At 59.7% G+C, this 24,630-nt stretch overlaps 1 protein-coding gene across 6 annotated transcripts in view; it reads left to right on the forward strand.

The window, feature by feature from the left end:
• The window catches only part of NAV1 (neuron navigator 1), a 203,793-nt gene extending 180,665 nt beyond the window's left edge, over positions 1-23,128 (forward strand). For 5 of the 6 annotated variants that reach the window (XM_057728533.1, XM_057728535.1, XM_057728536.1 and 2 more), the window contains 18 exons: positions 478-501; positions 611-688; positions 2,969-3,052; positions 3,215-3,326; positions 9,740-9,861; positions 12,845-13,041; positions 13,142-13,334; positions 13,493-13,661; positions 13,946-14,043; positions 14,210-14,305; positions 14,522-14,681; positions 15,007-15,242; positions 15,818-15,972; positions 16,130-16,201; positions 16,620-16,816; positions 17,207-17,325; positions 18,353-18,550; positions 19,960-23,128. In XM_057728533.1, the coding sequence (XP_057584516.1) occupies positions 478-501; positions 611-688; positions 2,969-3,052; positions 3,215-3,326; positions 9,740-9,861; positions 12,845-13,041; positions 13,142-13,334; positions 13,493-13,661; positions 13,946-14,043; positions 14,210-14,305; positions 14,522-14,681; positions 15,007-15,242; positions 15,818-15,972; positions 16,130-16,201; positions 16,620-16,816; positions 17,207-17,325; positions 18,353-18,550; positions 19,960-20,055 (2,406 nt within the window). In that variant the 3' untranslated portion in view covers positions 20,056-23,128. The remainder of the gene's footprint in view (positions 1-477; positions 502-610; positions 689-2,968; positions 3,053-3,214; positions 3,327-9,739; positions 9,862-12,844; positions 13,042-13,141; positions 13,335-13,492; positions 13,662-13,945; positions 14,044-14,209; positions 14,306-14,521; positions 14,682-15,006; positions 15,243-15,817; positions 15,973-16,129; positions 16,202-16,619; positions 16,817-17,206; positions 17,326-18,352; positions 18,551-19,959) is intronic. The other variant, XM_057728534.1, reaches the window with a different exon arrangement.
• Positions 23,129-24,630: the final 1,502 nt, after the last annotated feature.

Genomic DNA, 24,630 nt, shown 5'->3' on the forward strand with positions numbered 1-24,630 from the left:
CTTTGTGGCTCCTCTGACGTACGGGGGGGTCCCCGGTCGTGGGGCCATCTGGTGCCGGGGGGCCGGGCAGCGCTCGGGGACCCCGGGACCCTCGCGGTGTGCAGAGTCTGCCGAGGGCTCCTCGTGGGCCCTGGCCCGTGTTCGCCTGTTGGACGTAGGCGGCGCCTAGTGCTTTACTCTTCAAGTTGGTGGTGGTAAGGGTTGGTCTTCAGATCAGCCGGCTTCATCTCCTGGCCTTCTTGGCAATGGCAAGGGCGGCCGTGACACGCTCCGGAGAAGCCTGTTACGACCCCGCGGGCTGGGGTCTGAGCCACCCTGTGAGGCGCCAGGCCCAGCGCAGGGCTGCAGCCTCTTGGCGCCTCTGAGGTCCGTGTGCTGCCTGCTGTGCGCCTCCGCGAGGTCTGCGCGCTCGCTGCCTGCTCCGTGTAACCGCCTCCTCTCTCTCCCCCCCGCCCCCCCCCCGTGCTCCTTCTCCAGGCTGAGGAGAGGATGCAGTCTGAGGTAGGGTCCCCAGCCTTTGCCCCCGCCTCCGAACACCCCTGCGCCCCATCTCCTTGCGCGTCTTACACCTTTTCTGCCACCACACGTGCGTCTTTCTCTTCCTTCACAGCAAATCCGGAAGCTCCGCAGGGAGCTGGAGTCATCCCAGGAGAAAGTAGCCACCTTGACGTCTCAGCTGTCCGCCAACGTGAGTGCCAGGGGGACGCGGACGGCCGAGCCGCCGTCTGGGCCCACGTGAGACACGTCCGGCCAGGGGAGCATCGTCTCACGAGGCGTCCCCGTGGGCTGTGAGGCCAAGGCAGCCGAGGCGTTGGGGACGGGCCTTCTCGTCCCCTCAGTCTGGGTGTGCATAAGGAGCTAGTTTTGCCCCACCCTCATGAATAGTTTTGGGTGGGTGCGTGTCCGACCGTCTGCGAGCTGCCTGGAGGAGGAGAAGAAGGTTGTTCCGTGGTTCCGCGGGCAGGTGGGAGCGGCCTTGCCGTTGGCCGTGGACAGGGATAGTGGATCAGAACCCTAGATCCCTGCGTGCCCTCCGCCCCCACCCTGGGGTGCGTCCGTGTCTTCCTTCACGCCCTGTCGCGGGGCAGGCCCGAGCCTGATTCTGGAACCCCATCTGGGGGCCGCCGCACCACGGCTGCGCGCACAGCTGCCTGGTCTCCTCGGGCCCCGAGCTCAGCTGTGGAGCCCGCGTTCTCGCCGCTGCCCTCGGCCTCCCAGGGTGCATCCACTCAGGATGCGTTTCCTGCGGCCTTGGTTTTTCCACCCTGCGAGATGGGGAGAGACGAAGCTGCCTCCCGGACAAGGTCGCAGCAGCCTCTCCTCCACGACCGCACTGCAGACAGAGAACATAAGAGCCATTTTCCCCCGAAGCTGTAAACAACAGCTGAGCCGGATCTGCGGAGCTTTCCAAGTGTTTGCGCAAAGTAACCATGTCTGCAGCTTCCGCAGTCAGTGCTGGTGTTTTCTCTCCCCTGCCTCTCTGGGGAGCCCAGCTGTCAGGCCTGGGTCTCCCTTGGAATCAGGTAGAGGATTCTGCCGCAACTTTGCGCGTCTCCATCACGTCCTGGCAGCGGCGTCCTGGCCACCCTGGCTGTTCTCTGTGGTCTTTCCCAGACTCTCAGCTGGTCAGTTGTCTGCTTACTGGCTTGTGCGAATCTCCTTCCTTTTCTCCACACCTGGGGACCAGTAAGAATCGTAACAGAATCGAGACCCATCTCTCCTGTCCCTGGTGTTCCACCCACCGAGGCCACCGCAGAGCCCAGGACCTTTGTGTGCGGGACACCGGGCGGGGGAGGGGCCGGGTTTACACGGCGCCCTGTCAGCATCCTGCGGGCCAGGGGGCCAGGCCGGGCCAGAGCCGAGGGGGCGCATGAGCAGGTGACTCTCGTAGAGCAGGAGGTTCCCTTGGCCGAGAGAGGACAGGCTGGACGCCAGGCTCGGTGGTGCTGAGTTTTGGCGGCAGGCGTTCGCTAAGGGCCCGAGCCTGGGACTCTGGAAGGGTCTCTGCTGTCCTCCGGGTCCCCCGACTCCGGACCTTGTGTCCTGTTCCCTGGGATGCCCCAACTGCCCCTGCTGGGCCCAGCCTGGGCACCTCACCCCTCCCACGTGCCGGCCTTTCTCCGGACCCCTGGCTGAGCCCTGAGGCCGTACAGCCTCCCCGGCGGGGATGGGGGTGAGGGAGGCTCAGAGAAGGGACAGGACACGGGGGCGGGGGGGGGAGGGGCAGCCTCCGCAGAGGAGAGGGAGCCCCAGGCAGGAAGGGGCCGGCATCTCAGGGTCTCGGGGCCTCTCACGAGGACAGGGACGTAGAGACCAAACAAGAGGTGACCCGAGGCCGGGAAGGCGGGCGCTCGCAGCCCGGCAGGGGGAGGCACCCCCGGCCGTGGCACAGACCCGCCCAGGGGCCCAGCCGGGACCAGAGAGGCCTGCAGCCTGTGTCAGGGAGGCAGCAGCACGGGCCGGCAGGAAGCGGGCGTCACAGGCCCCCAGAGCTCCGCGTGCACGGTGCCCGCCCCCACCCCGAGGCGCTTCCTCGGCCCCGCTGCCCTGCCGGCCCAGCGGGAGTTCCTGCCCGCCGTCCCCGGCCTCGGGGGCCCCTCGAGCCTCGCGGAGCAGGCCCGACCCCTGGTGGCCAGACGGCAACATTGCCCCGAGGTGGCCGGAGCGGCCGCTCCAGCCCCGGCTCAGGGGAAGGGCGTCCAGCACCGGCGCAGAGTGGGGCGCGGGGGGGCCCTGGGGGAGGAGCTACACCGGGACCAAGCGACAGCCCTGGAGGGGGCGCCTCCCTCCCGGCAGGGGACGGGCCCCCCTCTGCACACGGTGGGTGGCGCCCAGAGAGGGACCCGGGTTCAGGAGCCCCGTGCGGCTGGGCCGCTCCGAGACCTGCGGTCAGCTCAGCGCCCCCACGGCCGTCCCCTCCTTCCCCCAGACCCAGGCACCTGGGGAACCCCATCTGCGTCTGTTGCAGGCCAACCTGGTGGCGGCCTTCGAGCAGAGCCTGGTGAGCATGACGTGCCGTCTGCGGCACCTGGCGGAGACGGCGGAGGAGAAGGTGAGTCCGCGGCGGGGCTGCGCCCTCCTGCCGCCCGGGGCCTCCCGCCCGCCCCGATTCCCTGCCCGCCCCGTCGGGCCTGGAGAGCCGGGCACAGCCCTGGCTGGGCCCAGAGCGGGCGCCCCCAGCCCCACCTGTGACACCGCTTTATGCCTCTTTCAGGACACGGAGCTGCTGGACTTGCGGGAAACCATAGACTTTCTGAAGAAGAAGAACTCTGAGGCCCAGGCCGTCATTCAGGGAGCCCTCAGTGCCTCGGAAGCCACACCCAAAGGTAGGTCCTCCGGCCGCAGGGCCGGGTGGAAGGAGGCTTACTGCAGGGTTTCTCCATGCCCAGAATGTGCCAGGCCCCACGTCAGGTTTCCAGAAGGCGAGGGCCCTCTGGCGGTCCCTGAGGCGTGGCAGGGGCGTGACCCCACCACCCCAGGGGGTGAGGGAGAGGAGGGGGTCCTTGCCTCCGACCTCAAATGACCATCAAAGGCAGTCGTTAAAATCGCACTTTATTCTTACAAACTCGAGGTACTGCTGCGGGCGGGTCTGCAGCCACGCTCCTTGGTATCCGCCCAAAAGAGCTGAAATGTTACACCCTCACAAAACCTAAACGTGGATGTTTACAGTGGCTGTATTCACAGTTGGCAAAACTCAGACGCCACCGAGATGCCCTGTAGCAGGCGAACAGATGAGTAGACTGTGCCGTGGCCAGACAGTGAGCTGTCACTCAGCATCGTGGCGCTCCAAGGAGATGCTGATGGTGTCACGTGTATGTTACGAAGTGAAAGGGCCCGTCAGGAAAGGCTGCGAGTTGCACGATGGTGACTGGCAGCCCAGAGAAGACAAGACTGGGGACCGTGGCAGGGCGGCGGTTGTCAGGTGGGGGAGGGGATGGGGGGACAGGCAGGGGACTTGTGGGGTGGTGGCAGCACTCTAGGATACAGGGATGGCACGCGTGTCCCCGTCTGTGTGCCCAGGCCCCAGGCTGCAGCCCCGGGAGCGAGCCCCGGTGTCAGCTCCGGGCTCTGGGGGCGGTGGAGCCAGTGCAGCTGCCTCCGTCGTAGCCAGTGCAGCTTCTGGTGGGACGTTGGTGGTGGGAGGCCGCCTGTGTGGGGGCAGGGCTGGGGCACCTCTGCCTTCTGTTCAGATCTGCTGCGAACCTAAAGCTGCTCTAGAAGGTAAAGCAGCGTAAAAAACTAGCACTTTCTGCTTTGACGTGAAAGGGTGTGCGTGCGGATGTGTGTATAAGCCCACCTGAGCCTGACGGGGGTCCTCCGAGGGGAGTGAACCGCCTCTGCAGCGGAGGCCGAGCGCGCCTGGCTTCCACGGGCTGGGCTGGCAGGTCCGCCGTGGATTTCACAGCCAGTCAGCTTCGCTGGAAGACATCAGGAGCGGGGTGGGCTGGGCGGGGGGGTGGAGGGAGGTGGTCCCTGCAGACTCCGGTGGGAGACAAGTCAGCGCCAAGGGTGCGAGGTGCCCGCGATTAGTACGGGTAACACGGCTGCGTGAACGTGGTGGAGAGAGTAAATCCTAAGGGTTTTCTCATCACAAGGAAAATATTTTTCCCATGGCTCCAGCCTCAGCTCTTTTCTTCTGACTCTACACACTTCCCCTGGTGTTCACATCTATCCTGTAGCTTCTGTAATCTTTTTCTTTTAAATTGAGATCTCATTCACATGCCATGCAATTCACCTTTTTAACACATGCAAGTCCGTGGTTTCTAGCATATTTATAAGGTTGTATGTACCGCCATCACCACTATGTAAATCCAGAACCTTTTGATCGCCCCGTAAAGAAACCCTGCACCCACTAGCGGTCACTGCCTCTTCCTCCCTCGTCTCAGCCCCGATATCCACTAGTCTGCTTCTCTGTGCGTGTCCTATTCTGGACATTTCGTAGAAATGGAATCACACAGCATGTGGTCTTTTGTGACTGGCTTCCTTCATTTAGTTTAGCGTTTTCAAGCTCCAGCCGAGTCGTATCTCGCGTCAGGGCTTCATTTGTCCTTGCGGCTGAGCAGCACTCCGTGGTGTGGATGGACCGCGTTGCTCATCCGTCATCGGCTGGGGGACACTGGGCTGTCTTCAGTGTTTGCCTGTTATGAACCGTGTGACTCTGATCGTTCATGCACAGGCTTTGTGTGAACATGTTTTCAGTTCTCTTGGTGGAATTGCTGGGTCACATGGTAACTGTGTTTAACTTTTTGAGGAACTGCCAGACTTTTTAGAACAGCTGCAGCGTCGTCCATTCTTACCAGCAGCCCGAGGGTTCCAGTCTCTCCAGTCCTCACCAGCACGCGTGGTCGCCCTCTTTTGTGACAGCCATCCTGGTGATGTGAAGCGCTGTCTCGTTGTGATTTGGGTTAGGAGTTCCTTGGTGGCTAAGGATACAACGGGCATCTTTTCATGTGCTCATTGGCCGTTTGTGTCTCTTTATGGAGAAATACCTATTTAAATTCTCGGCCTGTTTTCCAATTAGGTTGTCTTTTTACTGTTGAGTTTTAAAGAGTTTTTAATATATTCTAGATGCTAGACCCTTACCAGATATATCATTTGCAAATATTTTTGCAAATGTTTCAAATTCTGTGGGTCGTCTTTACTTTCTCATACTGTCTTTTGAAGAACCAAAGCTTTCCATTTTGAAGTGTAATTGATCTTTTTTCCTTCGATTTGTGTGTGTGTGCGCGCTTTAGGTGTTGTATCTAAAAGACTGTTGCCTGATCCAAGCTCATGAAGATTTATTCCTATGTTATCTTCTAAAAGTTTTATATAGTTTTGTATAGTTTTAGCTCTTTCATTTAGATCCTTGGGTGACTTTTCCTATATGGTGTGAAGTCGGGGTCCAACTTCACTCTTGTATAAGTGGCTGTCCTGTGGTCCCAGCACCATTTGTTGAAAAGACTGTTTTCCCCATTGACTTATCTGGGCAGTCTTGTAGGAAATCAGTGAACCATAAATATATGGGTTTATTTCTGGATTCCCATTAATCTGCATGCCTACCCTTAGCGGGTACCACCCTGGCTTGATTACTATAACGTTGTAGTAGTTTTGTCTTAGCAATGCTGAGTCTTCCACGACCGTGGCACACCTTTCCATTTATTTAGATCTGCTTTCATTTCTTTTAATAGTGTTTTGCAGTCTTCAGTATACATCTTGCATTTCTTCTGCTGAATTTAATTTTTGACACTGTGGTAAATACAGTTGTTTTCTTAATTTCCTTTTCAGATTAGTCATCACACGTATAGAGAAATACAGTTGATTTTCTGGTATATTCATCTTGAATCCTGCAAACTTGCTGAGTTCATTTATTAACTCGATCGATTTTACAGCTTCTTCGTCTATGTGTGTCTTTTCTTAATCTGTGTCGCTCTCCTGAATTCCACGCGTCTGTTTACAACCTCTTAACCCTTTGCCTTCTGCAGTTTTGTCCACTTCAGGTATAAACACCTGCCTGGTCACCGAAACCACTGATAGGAGTGTCATCCTTTACGCCTCCCCGTCCACCCCGTGTGGTCAGTTAGTTTCTACACGTAACTCGTACATAGATGTGTTTGTCCGTGCAGCCCTCAGATGCTGTCTTGTCACCCACCCCCCGGCTCAGGCTGTCCCCCTTCTGGGTTATCACAGTAATTTCCTAACTAGTCCTCCTGTCACTCTGCCCCCAGAGTGACCCAGTCACATCAGTTAAGATCAGAAATCATTGCAATTTGCATTTGCTTGGGTGTAATACCAACACTGTGAGCCAGTGCCCTTATTCTTAGAAGTGTTTAGTGGTAAAGTGTCATATTGTGTGCAGCTTGCTTTCGAATTGTTCAAGAAAATGTTCTGTGTGTGCACGTGGCTGTATGCAGAGAGAGAGAGAATGTCCTCAGAGACGCAAGTATAACAAAATATCACAGCTGTTCCATGGGGGGGGGTGTCCTCCCTTGTGCTGTGCTTTAAGTGTTTCTGTGAGTTGGAAACATTCCAGAAAAGCAAGTGAAAGGGAACGAGAACACACACACGCACGCCCTGCAGCGGCATGCCCTCCTCCTGGTCTAGGCCACGCTCTCTCTCTGGCCGTGTCCGCATCTCCCGTCACTTCTCTTGCCCCTCTGCCCCAGCTTCCGCCACAGGAACAGCCAGCGTTTCTTGAGTACCTCCAGTACGCCGGGCGCTGGTCTAAGCATTTGAGTTACGTTAACCCGTTTATTCCAGGTGAAACCCTATAAAGTACATTTTATAGCTGAGAATAAGATCCCAGGAGACACGTCACTTGCCAAAGCCAGCTCCTAAGTGATGCACCTGGGAGACCGAGCTCCTTCTCATTTCCCGAGCACGCCTGACTCTTCAGAGAGATTTGTGTGGAATGGATACGTGAATGCTGTCCTTCGCTTTCTTGTTTTCCTCATTCTAGTTGACTCAGGTTCAGCTTGGTCAGGAGGATTTCTAGGGTCGTCAGAGAACTAATGTTTAAAGCAATGATGCCTAGCTTTGTTTTGCTTGTGAATAGGTGACACATGTACACGGCACAAAAGTTGAAACGCACAGAAGATTTCCTAACATTTTCAAGACTGTTTGATCCTAAAACATATCCTTTGCTCTTAAAAGTGCTATATAGCATATTTTTAAAAGTAATTGATAGGCTCACAACTAATTGGACCTCCAAGGAACTGATGATAGACACTTGTTTTGCTGCCTTTCATTTTGTGGGTAATTAACTAATTGTAAATTAATTTTGTCACAAAAGCAATGCACGTTCTGGAGAAAAATGTAAACTAGGGATTGGCAAACAATGGCTTGTCGGCCAGATCTGGCTCACCACCTGTTTTTTTGTTTGTTTGTTTTAACCTTGAGTCTTTATTTATTTATTTGGCTGCGCTGGGTCTTCGTTGTGGCACGTGGGATGTCTGCTTGTGGCACGCGGACTCTTATTTGCGGCATGTGGGATCTAGTTGCCTCACCGGGGGTCACACCGGGCCCCCTGCATTGGGAGCGCAGAGTCTTAGCCACTGGACCTCCAGGGAAGTCCCTCACCACCTGGTTTTAAGTAGAGTTTTCCAGCACGGCCACGCCTGTTAACTGACGTGTCATCTGTGGCTGCTTTAGCGCCACACAGCATTGCCGAGCCATTGTGAGAGAGCTCACATGGCCACAGAGCATAAAATGTTTACTGTCTGGCCTTATTTACAGCATAACGTTTACAGGAAAAGCTCACCAGCCCCGATGTAAAGTATACAGAAGGCTGCGTGGTAAAAGATAAAAGCCCTCTCCCGACCCCCCTCCAAACCCCACTCCCCAGAGGTAATTACCGCTAACGGTTTCTTGTAAACCTCTCAGAAATCACTTCCTTTGCATATATAAACAAACACGCACGCGTGCAGAGAGCCGTTCTCACCCAGAGAGAACGTCCTTTACTTCCGTCACGTGTATTCCCTGGAGACGTCTGCACACCTCTCAGAGTAACGGGGGGCGCTGGGCTGCGGCGTAAACTTGGTTTGATGGCCATGGGGGGAAGGGCTCTCGTGTGCTTGGGAGCCTGGTGGTTCCTTCCTCGGATCCCAGGATCTCGCCTTCCCTGAGCTGGGGAGGGAAACGCAGAGCTGAAAGACCCACTGCTGGTCAGGGAGAGGCGAGAGAGGAACCAGCCACGGCTCCGCACGGAACAGATGGCTGCAGGGGGGCGCCTCCAGGCCCCTCCCTCTGGGCCGGTTCCCTCCGCTTTGCCTGTCTCCTTGCTCCTGTCAGGCGTTGTACGTCATCACCCAAGATGCTAACCCCGGAGGAGGCGGGGCCAGAGGAGCATGTGTGGAGCCTCCCCGTGCACGTCTCCCCAGCGTCCTGTAAACCTGTCCTGATTTCAGAATAAGGTTTTAAAAATCCAGCCCTCGTATACCATTGCTTAGACTCTCTGCTGCCGCTGACCTGTGGCGCAAGGCAGACGTCTTTGGGGGCCCTCAGGGCTCGCCCTAGCGGGCCTGGCCTCCAGCTCCCCCCTCGCTGTTCGCCGGGGCCCTGCCGCCCCAGCCGGCTGAGGGGCCCCAAAGCAGAGCCAGCTTCCTGCACAGCCTTTGCAGGGGCTTTTTTTCAGCCCTAAAATCCTTTTCCAGTGTCCCCACCGGAAGAGCTTCTGTTCTTTCAACACTCATAGGCTTCCTCCTTTATTAACCCTTTTCTTCTCTGTAGTAGAAAACGGGGTCATTTTGGTGCCATTACAGACCTTCTCAGAGCGCTGGAGAGATTGTCTGCCCATCCGATGAAGAAACTAAAGCTTGTTGGGGTTAAACGCGGGGCACTTGGCCTTGGACCTGGGGCGGCCAGTATCCCTGGCGCGTGTCCTGAGGGCGGCAGGTCACTGTCTCTGCCTGAGCCGCCCCTTGTCACACCTGCTCACGCCAAGGCCACTGAGTATTGCGCTGCCTTTTTCCTCCTAGACTGGGAGTCAGGGATCATTTCCTACGTGTTTTTTATCCCCTGGCCTTTGTGGATGTGGAGACACAATTGGCACTCAGTAAAGGCTTGTGGAGAGGATGATGCAAAAAAATGAAGCATGTGGCCGGGGGGGGGGGGGTGGTCCCCTCCCCATTACGTGTGTCCGCCCGCTGTCTTGCCCGCAGAGCTCCGCATCATGCGGCCGAGGAGGGGGTGGCCCCCTCTCCTCCTGCAGCGAGGCCTGCCCTCCTTCACGCCATGTGTCCGCCCGCTGTCTTGCCCGCAGAGCTCCGCATCAAGAGGCAGAACTCCTCCGACAGCATCTCCAGCCTCAACAGCATCACCAGTCACTGCAGCAGCGGCAGCGGCAAGGAGGCCGAGGCCAAAAAGAAGAAGAAGAAGAGCTGGGTAGGTGAAGGTCCGGGGGGTGTGTGGGACGCAGGGGCCACGCCACCGCAGCACGGGAGCCGACCTTCCAGGATCCGCCTCCAGGAGTCCCGTCCGATAGGAGCCCCGGGCGGCGGCCGCCCAGAGCAGGGTCTGCCGCAGCCCCTGCCCCCACCCTGCACACATCGAAGGGCAGCAGAAGGACATGTTCGGAAGGGACAGTCCTGTCCATCCCCACCCCCTCCCAGACTGTGCAGGGAAGGCTTTATGAACAAAGTCACTCATCCTAGATGCTCCTGGAGGTCATTTCTTCAACTTTTTCGAGAGGCTTTGTGAAACTTTCCAGATTACCCCAAAAGGAACCTTTGTATTACCTGACTGGTCCAGATAGCGTTGTTTCGGCTGGTTGGTTGTTTCCCAGGTAACCCCAAGGTGACGTGGGGTGCCCTTTCTGACCCTCCGGCCCCTCTGCTGCCCGTGTGGAGGAGGGGGTCCCCCAAGGGCAGGTGCCACCCGCTGTCCCCAGGCAGTGAGCCTGCCCGCAGACCTTTGTGTAGTCCAGACAGGGGCCCGCCATGTGAAATGAGTGATTAAGTGTTGCTTCTTTTTTTTTCCCCCTTCAAAATGCTGACTTCAAATCCCTATTTTTTTCCAGGTCTACGAGGTAAGATACTCACTCCTCTCCGTTTCCTCTTTGCCTTTGCCATACCCTCCCCATCTCCAGAGCAAACCCCACCCCCTACACAGAGACAGCCACTCACGAAACTAACCACAACCACCTCCACCGAGCCCCTAACTCCCTCCCTTGCATGTCCATCCACGGCCGCCCCGTAAGGACAGAGGAGAGGTCTGGCTGGGGGCCGAGTGGGAGAGCTCTGCCTCCTCTTGCCCCGCCTCGTCCCAAAGTCCACCTGTTGTACAAGTGGTCAGACTGAGCTCCCCCGTCCAGAAAGCCAGCGTCCTGATCTTTTGTTCCGTCAAACCCTAGAAACCCCAAATGGAAGAGACTCACGGGCAAGCATTATCTCAACCACAGTTGCCCGAGGCCAGTTCAGTTTGGGTGTAGCCTGAAGATTTAGCTCTGGAGTAAGATGAACCAGAGAGAGGTGGGAGTGGGACCTGAGGTCACCCTAAAGCCTGAAGCCCTCTGAGTATGGGGTTTCCAAAGACCTTTCAGGGATTAGGGTATAAAAGTCTTAAGACGAACAGAACGCCAACCAGACACAAAAGGTCAACTCAGACCCTACCCCAGCACCGTGCTGGGTGTCATGAGGACAGGAAGCACGGAGTCTGTGGTCTCATGGAGCCTGCAGAATTGCTGGCGAGACAAACATCTCGTCCACACGAAACTGATAACAGTCCAGTGTTGCCAAAGTGCTGAATTCTGTGAGTGAGGCTCCGGGAGCTCGCAGACGAGAGTCCTTCCCGAGGCAGGCAGAGCGCCCCGGGGATGGAGGCCACACGGAGGTGGGGTCCTGACGGGCAGAGCGGGGTGCGGGCTGCTTCCCGCAGACCTGGTCAGAAGGGGGCAGCCGGCAGGGAGGGGTCCGTCCCCTAGAGCCGGACCCAGGAGGCGCAGGTCAGAGGACCCTGACCCAGGGGCAGGGGGAGGAGGACCTGACGGCAGGGGCATTACTGAAACCTGAGTCTTACTAGCTTATCAGCTCCTCAAGTGTGGTCCACACCAGCTGCTGAGATGCTCAGATCTGAGGAGCGCTGCGTTCTACACACACGTGCACACAGGAGACATCCTGAGACATTGCCTCAGGACAGAATCCTGGTTCTTTTTTCTCGATCCACTGTTTCTGGAACTCATTTGACCACGGAATCCCTCACCACATCACCCCACACAGTCTGCCTGCCCAGCGGTTCTGCTCTGGGGACATGGAGCCACACAGAGCACTGTCCCCACTTGGGATCTCGGGGATCTTAGAGGGCCGGTGCTCCCGGCAGACGGGCGTCACAGGACTTGTTCCCGCGTGTGCACACACATGTGCACGCACACACGCACACACGGCAGGGGTGGAGAATCAGGAAGCCCGAGCCCTGTTCCCAGGCCTCCGTCTCTGCAGAGAACTGTGCTTTGTGGCGCTCTGAGCCATGATTCCCCGGTGATGGCATGTCCCTTACACACACACACACTCCTTTCCTTACACCCCACTGTGTCAGGTGGGTCTTCCTTATGTCCTGCCCACCCTGCAGCGCCAGCCACCACCTGCAGCCTCCCTGGCTCCAAGAGAATACCTAGAAGGAGTGCCCTTCTCAGACCCGCCGTCCCTTCTCTCATCCCAGCGACCTGGTTGGCTTTGACCCCTCCGTTACTCTCCTCTCCGCTGCCGCTCCATCCGTGTCCCTGCGTGTGTGCATGCTGAGTGGACGCATGTGACGGGTGTGGGACAGCCCGGGTTTTCCTCCTGCATCCCTAACACCCAACTCATCAGCACCCAAGATCCAGACAGTCACAGGCAGACGCTAGCCTCCCGCGTACGTGGAGGAGATGCTGGGACGTTTGAGTGGAAATGGCCGAAAGCGCTTGTGTCTGGTTGTTTTCACCATCCTGTGGTGCGCCGAGCACAGGAGGCACTAAAAGAAGCTTGGTTCCACTCCCTTCTGTTGATCCCACAGAGTGGTAGTGTCAGTTTCTGGTGGGTAGGTTCTGATCCGATGAGCCCTGCTTAGAGGCGGATCCTGGGCCAGGGGAGCCAGGCTGTAGACTGAGCAGTTGCTGGAGGCGGCGGGATGGGGCCGCCAAGTGGTGCACACCGTGCCCCCCCCCCTTCGTGGGTGCGGCTCCCCGCGGGGGCGGGCAGGCCCGGGAGGTTCCCATAGCGCAGCGGCGAGTCCCGCGCTCTGAGCCCGAGTTCAAGGCGAGCATCCCTTGAAGCCATTGCAGCCTCGTGGGGGGGGACTGGCTGCCTCTGGCCTGTCTCAGGCGCCCCCTCCGGCCTCCCCGTCTCCAGCGCGGAGCCCTAACGGCTCTCTCCCCGGATCTGCTTTGTTCTAGCTCCGAAGTTCCTTCAACAAAGCCTTCAGTATAAAGAAGGGGCCCAAGTCCGCGTCCTCCTACTCTGACATCGAGGAGATCGCCACGCCCGACTCCTCGGCCCCCTCGTCCCCCAAACTGCAGCACGCGGCCACGGAGACCGCCTCGCCCTCCATCAAGTCCTCCACCTCGTCCTCCGCGGGCACCGAGGCCCCCGAGTGAGTGCCCCCTACTGCGGCCCCTCCGCGGGCAGGGGCACCGGTGACCGCCACCCGCGGGCGCGGCGTCTGACGCCCAGCGCTCCCCGCCTCCTTCCAGGGGCCCCGCTCCCCCGGCCCCCCACGCCCGGCTGTTCCACGGCAGCGAGGAGGAGGAGCCGGAGAAGAAGGAGGTGTCGGAGCTGCGCTCCGAGCTGTGGGAGAAGGAGATGAAGCTCACGGACATCCGCCTGGAAGCGCTCAACTCGGCCCACCAGCTGGACCAGCTGCGGGAGACCATGCACAACATGCAGGTCCGCCCCGGGCGGGGCCGCTGGGGGGTCGGGGCGCGCCTGCGGGGGGCGGGGCTGCGGGTGGGCGGGGCTCCTGCCGGGACGGGGCGGGGCCGCGGGGAGGGCGCGCCTGCGGGGCCGGCTGGCCGGGGCTCCAGACCGCCCTGTTCCTGCCGCAGTTGGAGGTGGACCTGCTGAAAGCCGAGAACGACCGGCTGAAGGTGGCCCCGGGACCCTCGGCGGGCTCCGCTCCGGGGCAGGTCCCGGGGTCGTCAGCTCTGCCATCCCCTCGCCGCTCCCTGGGCCTGGCGCTCACCCATCCCTTCAGCCCGAGTCTGGCAGACACAGGTACCTGACGGGGAGAAGGCCCTGCACGGGTGCAGAGACGGAGAGGGTTCGCTCCCACTCGCTCTGGTGCAGCTTCCTTGGCTCAGGGAGGGACCAGTGCCGCTGCCAAGCGCTGGGGTCCTGAGACAGAGGGTGGTTGTGGTCCTAAACCTTAATCACTGTTCAGGTTTGGTCTCCCCTTTCAACTTTGGGTTAGATAAAAACTTATTTGGGAAGGACAGTGGCAGGAAGGTGTGGAAAGCCTGGGGTGCCCCCAAACCAACAGCCCTCTCCCTCACCTGCAGACCTGTCCCCCATGGACGGCATCAGCACCTCCGGTCCGAAGGAGGAGGTGACTCTTCGGGTGGTGGTGAGGATGCCCCCCCAGCACATCATCAAAGGGGTAAGAAACTTTGGGGGTGGGGCCGGTGGCACTGTCATTGCTACCCTAGCAGGTCAGGGCTCTGACGACCCCCGAACCCACAGCACTCACTTCCCAAGGCCTTTTACGGTCTCCCCTTCTTGGAGCCGTCTGCCCTGGGCTCACGTGGTCTCTCTTGGCCTCACAGGACCTGAAGCAGCAGGAGTTCTTCCTGGGGTGCAGCAAGGTCAGCGGGAAAGTTGACTGGAAGCTGCTGGATGACGCCGTCTTCCAGGTGTTCAAGGTAAGGGATGCGAGGGGTCAGAGGGCTGCTGGTCCTCTCACGGCCCTGGGGTCTGGGGGGCCTTTGCGGCTTTGTGCAGGAGCGCTCCGTGGGAGAGACATCACGCCTCCCCTCCCCCTCGACTCCTGTGCCCTCTAACACTGCTTTCCTCGCGGCCTCACGTGCGTGCGTGCGTCCCGCTCCACCACGTCTTTCCCTTTCCTCCTGTCCCGTCAGGACTACATCTCCAAGATGGACCCAGCCTCAACACTGGGGCTGAGCACCGAGTCCATCCACGGCTACAGCATCAGCCACGTGAAACGGCTCCTGGACTCGGACCCCCCGGAGCTGCCCCCCTGCCGCCGGGGCGTCAACAACATAGCAGTCTCCCTCAAAGGTCAGTGCCCGCCTCTGGCTGCGGGCTGCGGGACCGGGGCGGGACCCGTCACGTGGTTCATCCCACGTCCCTCGACAGGAGCTGGTGGAGGGGCGGAGGGCGAAGGTCACCGAGAGCCGTAAGATGAGCGAGTCCGGCCCACCTGTCCCGGGGATGTTGTCCTTTGCGGGGCGTTTCCGCCCCCCTGGGCGTCCCCTGCACCCACCCCCTCAGCGCACGGCCTGCCCCGCATTTCCAGAGCCAGGTCACGGGAGTCCGCGGGCCCCGGGAGGGGAGGTCGAGCCGCGGGGCGGGCCAGGCTCACGCCGTCGGGGCTGGGCTGCAGGCCTCAAGGAGAAGAGCGTGGACAGCCTGGTGTTCGAGACGCTCATCCCCAAGCCCATGATGCAGCACTACATCGGCCTCCTGCTCAAGCACCGGCGCCTCGTCCTCTCCGGCCCCAGCGGCACCGGCAAGACCTACCTGACCAACCGGCTGGCTGAGTACCTGGTGGAGCGCTCGGGCCGCGAGGTCTCCGAGGGCATCGTCAGCACGTTCAACATGCACCAGCAGTCCTGCAAGGTGGCCGCTGCCCGCTCGCCCGCCCTCCCTCCCCTTCCTCGCCTCCGCCTCGGCCTCCCTGCCCCTCAGTGACCGCGGTCCACACTCTGTCCCCGCCACGTCCCATTGGCCCTCTGCCCACCTCGTCAGTCCCCCCTGCTCTTTCATTTCCTTCCTCTCCGGGATTTCTCTCTGACGCGGCTTCTTTCAGGGAAGCACTCAGAACTGTCACGTGCCCTGCCGTCCCCTGCTGGGTCCTGCTGCCTTCTGAGCTCCCCCTACGTGGCGCCCCGTGGGGAGGTGTGTCCGTTAGGTGTGGCTCCTGCTGCCAACCTGGTGCAAACCCATTAAAGAAAAGCGTGAGCCCCCAGCCTTGTGGGGTTTAGGGGCCAGCGCTTCAGAAGGTGGCTTCGAGCCTTTGGACCACTCTGATGGGTCTGGGCGGTCTCTTCTGTAGCTCCAGGTCCAAGCGCATCAAACTGGCAGCAAGCCCCAGGGACCTGGAAGCAGCTCAGCTCCTCTGAAACCCTTCTTTTCAAGGCTGATCCCGGGCTCGCGGCTCCCGCGTGCTGACCCGCCGCTGCCTTTCATTTCAGGATCTGCAGCTGTATCTCTCCAACCTGGCCAACCAGATAGATCGTGAAACGGGAACTGGGGACGTCCCCCTGGTGATCCTGCTGGACGACCTGAGTGAAGCAGGCTCCATCAGTGAGCTGGTCAACGGGGCCTTGACGTGCAAGTACCACAAATGGTGAGCCGGAACTAGGCGCAGACCCCTCGCCGTGGGCAGGCGCGCCCGGGCCAGCCCAAGCGGCGGGCTCCCCGTGGGGGGGGGGGCAGGGACACGCAGCAGAAAACAAGGCTTCAGAGACGAATCTAGGTGAACCTTCTCCTCTCTCTTCCCGCAGTCCCTATATCATCGGCACCACCAACCAGCCGGTAAAGATGACGCCCAATCACGGCCTGCACCTGAGCTTCAGGTGAGACCCATGGTCCCGGATGAGCCTGGCAGCCCTCGCAGAGTCTGTACACCAGTTCAGTCCAGGATGTGGCTAGAGGGGCAGCAGAAGGGACAAGAAGGGGCAGAGCCCTGCGGGCTGGGGAGGGCGCTGGTGTGTGCCCTGTCCGTGGGGGGGACGGACCCCGAGACAGGAGCGGACGGACACACGGAGAGGTGCGGCCTCGTGGCTGAGGTTCAGGTTCTCTGCCGCACACGCCTCGTCCAGGCCAGCGGGCCCCACGGTTACCTGGTGGGGGGCGGGGGGACGCCGATCGAGAGTCGGCTCTTGTGCGGCCCCGCGTTCGGCGCACCGGGGGGCACGGGCGGGGATGGGCCGGCGGGGACGAGCCAGACGTGCCCCCGCCCGCTCCGCCCCACCCCCGCGCCCCTGGCCGCAGGATGCTGACCTTCTCCAACAACGTGGAGCCCGCCAATGGCTTCCTGGTCCGCTACCTGAGGAGGAAGCTGCTGGAGTCGGACTGCGACGTCAACGCCAACAGGGAGGAGCTGCTGCGGGTGCTGGACTGGGTGCCCAAGCTGTGGTACCACCTGCACACCTTCCTGGAGAAGCACAGCACCTCAGACTTCCTCATCGGTGCGCCGCCACCTCCTGCACGCTTGGCGGGGGGCGGGGTGGGGGGGGCTCCCTTCCCTTCGCGCGTCTCCTGTGCGCAGACCCTGCGTCTGCAGCCCCGGTGCCGCTCAGTCCCTGCGGGCCACACCCTGAGTCGGCCGTCAGGGTGCTGACCCCTGGCCCTCGCCTTCCTCACGCGTGCTGGGGAGGAGGGGGGAAGGTATCTGGGGAACTCTGGAGCCGCTTCTCGCCCCCCCCATCTCCCATCCACCTAGGGGCGTCCTCGACGAGGTCCCGACAGCAGTCTCCGTTTAGCCCGGGCCTGCGGTGCGAGCCCCTCTGCCTGGCGTTGAGTCGCGAGGTTGGGAGAGCGGGGGTCTCTGCCGTCCTGACGGCCCCTCCTCTTCCCAGGGCCCTGCTTCTTTCTGTCCTGCCCCGTCGGCATCGAGGACTTCCGGGCCTGGTTCATCGACCTGTGGAACAACTCCATCATCCCCTACCTGCAGGAAGGGGCCAAGGACGGCGTCAAGGTGAGCCTAGGCCTACCAGCCTCACAGCAGAAACACACCTGGACACGGGCCACGAGATCTCCAAGTTCTCCTCTTGACAGGCAGACGACGCACCAGACAGACACGCTGCTCTCCTGCCTTTGGCCGCCACTCAGCAAATGGCTAAATGACCACTGACCCTGGGGCCACGTGTCCAGCCCTAGGCTTTCTGGCTCTGCCCCAAACTCAGAGCACTCCCTAGGAATCAGGGCAGATAGAGAAATAATTGCACTAAGAATTAACACCCTATTACAGGCTTCGCTCATTACTAAATACTAATCAAAATGTTACTGTGTCCAAGTTATTTAATCTTTTAAACACGGGCATATGTAAAAAAGGAGGTAGTATAAATTCCGTTCTGCCTGCATCCCTGGGGTGTTTTGAAGGCAAATGAAATGTGTGAAAACACTTGTAAAAGTTAGAACAAGGACTTTGTGCAAAAGGAAGATTTATATTTTTAAAACCTCTTCCTTTTTCTCACCTGTAAATTAGGGTATAATCCAATGACCTGGGATGCGGTGACTGGACCCTACTAGCCATGTGTTACCCATAAAAGTGACGTGTCACCGGGATAGACACGGCCTGACGACATGGTAGATTTCTAGAGATGCAGTGTATAATTATTTAATTCTGCATTATTATTAATAGTTTTCCAACTTAAATCATTTTTACACAGATAGTATCTCTTTTCAACAAAGTCGAGATTTCTTACAGAAGGTATTATTACTAAATTGAAAGAACTTCTTACTTGGAAAGTAGCATTGTGGGGGCATAAAATTTGTCGACGTTAAGGTTTGATACAGTCTGCCAAATTGTCCTCCAAAACGGTTTCTACCAATTTATGTCGACTCATTTTATTTCTTTTGTTGGGAGATTCAAAGAAAATCCTGGGGATCGGAGCCTCAGGGCTTTGTATTTGAGGACGCACATACACCATCAGGCGACTCCGTGACCTGGACTCTCGTCTGTGGGTTCCTCAGCCAGTGACCGCATTTCTCCTCCTCTCAAGGTTCACGGGCAGAAAGCCGCCTGGGAGGACCCCGTGGAGTGGGTCCGGGACACTCTTCCCTGGCCGTCCGCCCAACAAGACCAGTCGAAGCTGTACCACCTGCCTCCGCCCACCGTGGGCCCTCACAGCATCGCCTCGCCCCCCGAGGACAGGACAGTCAAGGACAGCACCCCCAGCTCCCTGGACTCAGACCCACTGGTGAGTAGAGGCTGCTCTAAGGCCATAGTCAGAGTCCCAGCCGAGCCCTCGGCCGCAGCCTGCAGGGGCCTGGAGGCCAGGACAGGCACGAGGCCAGCGGGGGTGGGGGCCCTGGCCTTCGGAGCCCTGGCTGCGCTACACGGTGTCACCTGCCAGCAAGGCGTGTGTCCTAGGGCAGAGCCCTGGGTCTGGGCAGAGCCCAGGTGGGAATAGCGGCCAGAGCAGGAGAGTGGTGGGACCCGAGGGCGCTTGTCCCGCTCCCGCCTCTGCCCCCCGTGTAGTCCTGGGGGCGGCTGCGGTCCAGTGACTTCAGGAGCCCTTAGAAAGCAGGCTGAGTCAAGTGACAAACTAGGAGAAATACCTGCGGTGCTTGTAACCAGGAGAGAACTGGCACCCAGCGCACGGGAGCCTTCCCCAAACATCCACACGGAACAGTGGGCAAAGGATACGGCCGGCGCTGACTAGCGGAGAGGCCAGGGGCCGATAAAAACGGAAAAGGCCCTGCCCCTCTAGTCACTGAGGAGACCCGGTTACAACAAGGAGGTGACCGTTTCCCGTTGGCAGGTCGTGTGGGGCGGCTCGGGCCTTCCTCTGCTGGTGGGCGCTGGGCGGTCGGGCCGCTTTGGAGGGGGGTTTGGCAGATGGTCTGAAGACTTAACACCCACACACCCCAGGACCTCGCGGTGTTACCTTTGGAGGAGGAGATGCTGTGACTTTAGACCTAAGATATTTTGTTTAAATGTTGACCTCATAGAAAACAGGTGTCCTCTGTGTCAAAAAGCTTTTAAACCGGGAGGGCGTTAGCAGTCGTGTAAATGGAGGCCGGAAGGCAGAGCCGCAGCGACACAGCGAGGCTTCCTCAGCTGAGTGGAGGCTCAGAGTCCTGAAGTGTTGAGGGAAACTGAGGGAAAGAGGGCGGGAGGTGGGACTTGCCCGGCAGCCCAGTGGTCAAGACCCTGTGCTTCGAATGCAAGGGGTGCGGGCTCCCTCCCTGGTCCGGGAACTAGGGTCCCACAGCCCGCGAGGCGCAGCTCAGGCCCTGCAGGAGCAGTGGGGTGGGAGCTGGGGAGAAGCGGGCCCTTGCGGCGCCACGTGCAGCCCCTGGGCTCGGCCTGTTGGCAGCAGAGCTCTTAGGCGGTCTTTGGGCCCTTCCCGCCTCCTCCCGGGCAGAGGTGGCTCTGCTCTCGGCCGCCCCTGCACGTCGCGGCCTGTGTGGCACCCGACCTGGGCCGGTCCACCACCGCATGCGGGGTGACACACAGGGTGGAAGCAGTCGTCACGGGCTGATCCTGAAGCAGCCCCACACTCTGGGCTCTCAGTCACGTGCAAACCCAGGACCAGACCCACCATCGGATTTTCTGTTTCTCAGAGTCCCGATTCCCCTTCACTATCTCTCTGCTCTTCTTTAGATGGCCATGCTGCTGAAACTTCAGGAGGCTGCCAACTACATCGAATCACCAGACCGAGAAAGCATCCTGGACCCCAACCTCCAGGCCGCGCTCTGAGGGCGCAGCAGCCCGTCGCGGGACAGAGGGACGCGGACACCGCCCCGCGCAGCCTCCTCTTCCCCACTTGCTCCCGGGCGCTGGCTCTCCAGCTGCGAGGACAGGAGGGGGGAGGTGGAGGGGGGCGGGTTCCTGGTGCTGCACCTTCAAGAACGCCTGGTGGGACTGCTGGGTGGGCTCGTGTCCCCAGGTACCTTTCCTGGCCTCCTCTCGTGACGTTGGGGAAAAGATGATCCTGGGTCTTTTTCCTTGATGTCTCGTCTCAATTACAAACTCCCGGGCTTTCTGGGGAGGGGTTCAGGAGACAAGAAACAAGCCTGCAGGAGCTCCTAACTCATGCTCACAAACAGCTCCGAGACACGGCCTCCCCACCCGCGCGCGGGGGAGTTTGCCGCGGGAGGCAGCGACCCCCAGACCTTCCCGAGGACCCTGCTCAGTTCCATCACCACTGCCGACAGCTGTCCCCGCCCCCCCAAGATCTGGCTGCAGCCCAGAAAAAGAAGCATGTGGTTTAAAAACGTTTCAATCAATCTGTAAAAGGTTTAAAAAAAGGGAAAAAAAAAATAAAGGAAAAGCTGCTGCTGCTACTGGAGGGAGGAAATCCAGTAGCCGAGGCAGAGAGCGTGCCGCCCGCCCCGCCCTCGGGACCACACTGGGGACGCTGACTGGCTGTGAGCCAGGACGTCGCCAGGCCACAGAGATGCCGCCACGGCCTTCAGAGGAGCACCGCGGCCCTGTCTCACAGCCTCTGATCTAACACGCCCGCGTCAATAAACCCTACATTTTTTTTTTATTTTTGTTTTTTGTTTTGTTTCCATTTTTCCCTCCCATTTGCTTATTTATTCTCCTCTTTTTTTGGTTTGTTTTTTCCCATGTCCTCCCATGTCCACGAGATGCCGTGCTGCTTGTCCAAGTCACCCTTTGGAGAGTCTGATGCCACCGGCTTGGCAGCAACTCCACACCTGCCGCGCTGCTGCGTCGGGCACCTCGGGGGCTCACGGGGCCAGGAAGCGTTGGCTCAGCAGCGGGACAAGAAGGGACCTCGACAGCCCCGCTGAGAAAGCACACACGCTGCCTGCAGCCCGGCGGCCAGCCTCTGGGGGGAGAGCGGCACGGCCCCAGCCTGACCGCAGGTCTCGTCTGCGCTTCCCCGTGGACGGGAGGAACGCCGGAAACTGGGACTCTCCCTGCCTGGTGGCCTGCGGAGCCCCTCGCTGCCCTCTTCTGCCCGACTGAATCCAAAACCCTAGCCGCCCTTCACTGTTGGTTTAGAACCAGGGGCTGATCACTGAGGCGTGGACGTGCACGTGAGGTGCTCCCGAGCCGAACACGAGGAGTCTGATTTGGTGGCAAAGAGCTGCCTGCCAGAGGGGTCCGCCTTTTGTAGACGTTGCCCTGAAGGTTCTGCAGTCCTAATTCCTTTACTGGACGAGCACTTATTGGGCACTTACTGTGTACACGTCACTAGGTTAAAAAAGAAGAAAAAAAAAAAGATGTGGACCCTTACGTTCACAGCCTAGTAGGAAACGTTAACCTCCAATAAACACAGACCTCCTTGTTTTCTGGACCTTCAGGATCACCTGAAAAATGGAGCCAAAACCCCAGGAGCCAGCCAGAAAGAAGCCCACGACTAGCTGTCCAGTGCACGGGCTTGCCTGAGGAGGCGGCAGTTCCGGGCCTGTAGACCAGGGATGTGTGTTGAGCCAGGGCCCAGCTGTTTCTTTCCGGATCCCCAAGTAGCACAAGACCTTACCAGAACCCACAGGCACAGAACCACTAACGGGGCCGCTCTGTCCCACCAAACCAAGGAGTAGCTGCACCTGAATCTTTGTATCAGAAGACTTTCATTTAGGTCCAAAAGGTGGTCCAGGTTGCTCCCTCCAAAAGCTTCTGCGTTCACCTGGTGGTTCCCAGGGATGACAGGGTTGTCTCTGCTGGAGATGATGTCTGCGACACTGCCGGAGCTGTGGAGACCCCAACGCCGCTGGGAAACATGCAGTTCTGAGTGGGAAGAGGCTGTCTGTCCGAGGATGGTGCTGACATCACTGCCTTAAGGTCTCTGCCATGCAGGAGGCGGCCCCAGAGCTGGGTGTTCTAGCTTGGAAGGACAGGAAGACGCCTGAGTCGGCCTTCTCTGGGCTCTGGCTCTCGTGGCCCCGCCCGGGCTGCAGTCCGTGGCTGGGCTTAGGCTCCCAGCGCCGTCTCCACCCCCGCCCCCGGGGGCTGAGCCTTTCTCTCTGTTCTCGGTGCTGCCCAGCCAGTGCCTTCGGCCATGGGTGTTACTGGCTACTTGAGAAAAAGGAAAGGGGTGACCCCCTTCCTCCATTCCAACTGCCTCAGACCCCACTACAGCAATTCCTGCCTCCCTGGTCGCTGTGGATACCACCATGCCGTTCACCTGGCTCCCGGGCAGGCTGGCTCTGGGGGCCTCTGGTTCCGGCATCTCGTCCCTGCTCCTGGATCCGCTGTCCTGCTCTCAGCTGGCCGCTGCGTCTGGCCCGGGCCTTCAGCTGCTTGCCTCTGGAAAGTGGGTTTCCACCGGGCGAGGTGGCACTGCCCCTCCGTTTTCCCTCTGGAGCCGGGCCCCTGGCTGTGGGCGTCAGTCATCCCCCAGGAATCACGGGGACACGGCGACTGTGGCAGGCCCAGCCTCCTCACGGTGCTAGGACCCTCGCGGCGCTCCTCCAGACCCTTCTGAAGCCGCAGCCCAGGCTCCCCGGCCCCGGGACGCGCGGCAAGTGCGGATCACAGCAGCCTCTCCTATCAGTGCCCCTGCTTCGTGGCTGAGACCCCCTGGGACCCCTCAGAAAAGAGAAGCCGGGTCCCAGGGCTAAACTCTCCACTCCCAGCACCTTGAGAAGAGTCCCGCCCCTCCAGCCCCCCACTCCCTTCCTCACCAGAGCCGGCGAGCAGGCCACGTGTTCGGTGCCCACCCCCACTTCAGGGCGGAGGTGCGGCCGTGGGGCCTCCTTTCCCGATGAAGGAGACCGACGCGTTCTGTCCAGTGTGTTTGTCCTCAGCCCCCGCCTAGGCACGAAAAATAAAGTACTAGGTAACGGAGGCCAGCAGAGGACCCGATGTCTGTGTGTGTCTCTCTCCCAGAGCCGTTCCCTATCTTCTGAGCTTCGTTGAGCAGTTTCTCAAACCTCCGCGTCGAGGCAGCTCCGTGGTGCTTCTGCCTGCGCCGAGTCTCACCCCAGCGTCCGTGTCACGTGGTCTGAGTGGCGGGAGCTGGAGGCCGGCGGGGAAGGCGGGGAGCAGGCTTTCCCGAGGGCCCGGGGCCCCCGCCCCGCGTCCTCAGCTGCTGGCAGGCTAAGCTTTGCTTCCGAACTACCAGCCTCTCACTCCCCTACCCATCCTCCTTAAGGACCTCAGCCAAAAGAGTGATTTTCTTTTTCAGAAATTTTTATTTCTTGCCTTCTGGTTTTCCCGGTTTGGGCCTAACCTCACCATTTCTTCACTTCGAGCTCCCTGAGATAAGAGTCCCAGTCTTCAGAGGGGCGCCCCTCCGTCTCATATGTCACTTTATCTCCTGTACTTTTCCAAGAGGAGGGAGAGAGCAGCGGTGACCTGCTCCTTGTCACCGCAGCGCCCACGCACACCCCCTGCACAGGGGTGAGAGGTGCCCGGGCGAGCGGGGCTCGGTCCTGTGCGCCGGGGTCAGGGCGCGCCTCCGTGCGCCCTCAGGGCTGCTGCACTGCAGGCCGTCTGGGAGGCGACGCGCTCGTCCTCGTGGCGCCCTGGACGCAGGCTCTCCTGGGGGCTCACGTTGCCTGGTCACCAGATGTGGCGTCTCATCGTCCTTTTTCCCTTTCCTTACTCCGGGGCCTTAGCTATGCTGAAGTGCCACCACCCCTCCCCGCCACGGGATGAACTGTGCTCTTCCGGAGGGTTCGCTAGTGGAACCCCAGTGCCCACTTCAGTGACTGACAACTACCGTGAGTTCTGGTCCACGGCCCACACCGAAGAGGCCGCCAGTAAGCACGTGGTCTTAGGCAGGGACGTCATCACAAAGCGGGAAACAGGAGGAAATACTCTCGCGTTCATCTCCTCAGAAGAGGTGGGATATGAAATGGGGGTGAGAGGGCGAGAAACTTCCCCCAGCAGTGAGCACCACAGCTCTCCACTTCCTACCAGCCCTTCGACAGCCCCTCGTGGAGAAGGGGTCCTCGCTGCCCTAAGTGATGGTCTCAGACGGTTCATGCAGCACTTTCTGGGCACCTGCTGTGTGCTCAGAGGAATCAAGTGAGCATCTAAAGCCATCTCCGCAAGGCACTCGGGTCAGATTTCAGAACCCCTGCCCACAATCTCCTCTCCTGACAATGTTTATCTTAAACCTGCCTGAGAAAGAGCTGCCACCCAAAACTCAGTCCCATTCAACTCAGTTTCCAAAGAGAACGGCCTCATTCACCTGGAAGCGTTTGTTCCGTCCTGTGCGTGACAACACAGCGCGGTGAGGGGAAGCCCACGGGCCTTCAAAATCTAACAGAAAGGCTGGGTGCCGGCAGCTCTCTGCACCTTGGAGAGGCGGCAGGGGGACACTGCCTCCATCCAGCTGCCCCCTCCTCGGGGGTT

The sequence above is a fragment of the Hippopotamus amphibius genome, chromosome 3 (assembly GCF_030028045.1).
Source record: "Hippopotamus amphibius kiboko isolate mHipAmp2 chromosome 3, mHipAmp2.hap2, whole genome shotgun sequence".
Classification (NCBI taxonomy): Eukaryota; Metazoa; Chordata; class Mammalia; order Artiodactyla; family Hippopotamidae; genus Hippopotamus; species Hippopotamus amphibius.